This window comes from Sinocyclocheilus rhinocerous, unplaced genomic scaffold, assembly GCF_001515625.1.
Source record: "Sinocyclocheilus rhinocerous isolate Xijiao unplaced genomic scaffold, SAMN03320098_v1.1 scaffold737, whole genome shotgun sequence".
Classification (NCBI taxonomy): domain Eukaryota; kingdom Metazoa; phylum Chordata; class Actinopteri; order Cypriniformes; family Cyprinidae; genus Sinocyclocheilus; species Sinocyclocheilus rhinocerous.
This window is the reverse complement of record NW_015632805.1, coordinates 184907-187960: the sequence shown is the minus strand read 5'-3', so window position 1 is coordinate 187960 and position 3054 is coordinate 184907. Positions and strand designations below refer to the sequence as shown.

Genomic DNA, 3054 nt, shown 5'->3' with positions numbered 1-3054 from the left:
GGAGTTTCGTCAAAGCTGACTAAAAGTGATCGAGGATGGATCATTTCGACGAACTTGATGAACCTGTGATATCTTCTTCAGGGCGAAAAGGGAAAATAAAAGCTGAAAGGTTTTCACGGAACCTCGCAAAAGCAGCGCGTTACAATGGTGAGGGAAAAGCTCTGTGTATCGCGTGTAATCACATCCATACAGTTTATAATCACAACGACAACAACGTTTGTCAGGCGTCTACATTATCATCTGAGGAGATTACAAAGATTAAACCAGTGCTTTTTTAAACTCTAAAACATGAAATGTGGAGTTATCTGCTTTTGCTATAAAACCAACTTTTAATTTGTAAAAAAAAAACTTACTTTCAATTAACTTTAATTTTGTAAATTACCTGTATTTAAGTTATTATTATTACTTAATCAAAACAACCCAACTGCAGTTTGATATTACTTGGAATGCGCAATAAAAAAAACGTGATTTCTGAAAATAAAAATAAAAAATAGAGTTACCGGTTTTTGCAAATGAACTCTTCATATGTTATCTGAAAAAAAAATCTGGTGTTAAAAATAGTGGTCCTAATAATAGGCATAATTTTCTTTATCTTGAATCTTTTCTTTAATTTTTTATATTTTTGGGATGAAATATGAGCTTGGCATTTCTAAATGGTGTTTCAGATTCAGCCTTGATATTCAGGAGCTCTTGTTGTAGTGGTTATTGGTTATGCTTGGTTTTAACGCTCTTTCCTCTGCTCTGGGTTCAGTGGGTAATAAGAACGACGATCCCGCCTCTAAAGTGGTGGAGACCAACGACGCGCAGAAGTTTGCTGAGCAGATGTGCATCCGACTGTTTGAGACCAGCGCCAAGGAGAACGTCAACGTCGAGGACGTAAGTCAAGCTTTTCAAACACGGTTAGATTAAACATCATCATGTTACAGAAAATAAAACCTTCAATGGAGTCATATCATGAAAAGCAGCATTTGTCTCGTTCTTTTGTAATGAAAGAGTTTTGTGTGACATACTAGAGCCTTCAGAATCTTCCTTTCCCGACTAAAGACTTATGGGGAATAGGAAATGTATCTGCTGTTTTGGTGCTGCAAGTCATATTTATATCTCTAGCGCTTTTTGCAATACAGATTGTTTCACAGTAACAAACAGGAAAGTAACAGTATTAATGTTGTAAAATTCATCAGTTATGAAACATAACACAACACAACGTTGGATGTTGGGGGGGCGCGAGTGAAATTAGACCAACTTGGTGGGGGCGCATGTCCTAAAAGGTTGAAAACCCCTGCCTTAACCCACCCTTAAACCTACCCATACCACCAAACCTGTCCCTAACCTTACCCGTATCACACCTCAACAGCAGCAAAAGTGTTTTGCAATACAATATGAACGCAATAAGCACATTGTACTTATTTTTTGATGTAAGTACAAAGTATTTAAGGCCACCTAATATAAAGTGTGACCGTTTTTATTGATTCAGACTGTCTCACTGATGTGTTATTGTGTCTGTCTGTGCATCAGATGTTCAACTGCATCACTGAGCTCGTCCTGAAGGTCCGGAAAGAGTCTGTGGCCAAACAGCAGCAGCAGAGCGAAGTCGTCAAACTGAGTAAGAGCAGCAAACGCAAGAAGAAATGCTGCTAATGGACCGGACTCATGTATACACACACACCCACACACACACCCTTAGAGAGCCAATCGACGAAACGCCACTGAACTGACAAGAGCCAGACAGCTTGACACACTTAAACTAACCCGTGAGAGACTAGTAATGAGAGAGATTTACTAATGATGAGCCCGTTTGGATTTGGGAGGACGCCTACAGACTCTGATGTTTTAGCAGGATTGGATTCCAGTGGCATCACACTTCATCGTTGTTTTTTTCCCCCTGAAGATCTGCCGCAGAAATGTTAAAATAGAAAATGAAACGTCTGCGTTTCACATGCTGTGGAATCATGCCAACAAGCCCTAATGTGAGCGACTGCAGTGTTAATGTGACTTAACCTACCGACACCAATCAGGACCACATATAAGTTGGAGAACATCATGAAGTTTCCCATGTTTTCATGCACGTCGTCACAGACGGACCAAATGTGTGCTGCTCTGCCAACTACCAAGAGACACTTGTTTTGCCTTTTGCGTTCTCTTTTGTCTTTCATTTTTGTAAAATTTTATTTTTTTACTAACAAATTATACAATCAAGCACACAGTAGTGTTTAATGAATCTGGTGCCATTGACTGAAAGTTATTATATTTACAAAGCTGCGAGGAAACACTGAATCTCATGTGCAACTGCAGGAAAGCACAGATTTAAGGGAATATTTGATGCAAAAATGTATCAGCTGAAAATGTGCTGTGCAAGATTAGGATGAGTTTGTTTGTTCATCAGGTTTGTAGAAATGTAGCATTGCATCAGTGTCTCAGCAATGGATGCTCTGCAGTGAATGGGTGCCGTCAGATTGAGAGTCCAAACAGCTGATAAAAACATCACAATAATCCACAAGTAATCCACAGCACTCCAGTCCATCAGTTAACATCTGGAGAAGACAAAAGCTGAAACAAATCCAGCATTCAGACGTTAAGTCTGAATCAGGAGAGAAATCTGCACAGGTCAAGCACATGTGGATTACTTGTGGATTATTGTGATGTTTTTATCAGCTGTTTGGACTCTCGTTCTGACGGCACCCATTCACTGCAGAGCATCCATTGCTGAGACACTGATGCAATGCTACATTTCTCCAAACCTGATGAAGAAACAAACTCATCCTGATCTCGGATGAACTGAGGGTGAACACATTTACAGCACATTTTCATTTTTGTATAAACTATTCCTTTAAAAGGAATAATTCATGCGAAAATGCACACTTTGTCTTCATTTACTCACCTGCATGTCATTGCAAACCATTACGTTTTTCATGCTACTTTCACTGAGAAGAGCAGCGTGAACATTCTGCTAAACGTCTCCTTTTGTGTTTCACAGAAGAAAGTAAGTCAAACGACTTTGGAATGACATGAAGGCTAGTAAATAATGACAGAATGAGCATTTTAATTGAATTTATG

The 3054-nt window shown here is 39.1% G+C and overlaps 1 protein-coding gene across 1 annotated transcript in view; it reads left to right on the top strand.

Annotated features, from left to right (window-relative positions):
* LOC107743070 (ras-related protein Rab-35-like) overlaps window positions 1–2420 on the top strand; it is a 13703-nt gene extending 11283 nt beyond the window's left edge. The window contains exons 5-6 of the mRNA XM_016556184.1: window positions 752–876; window positions 1516–2420. Coding sequence (XP_016411670.1) covers window positions 752–876; window positions 1516–1638 — 248 coding nt within the window. The 3' untranslated portion in view covers window positions 1639–2420. The remainder of the gene's footprint in view (window positions 1–751; window positions 877–1515) is intronic.
* The last annotated feature ends 634 nt before the right edge of the window (window positions 2421–3054 follow it).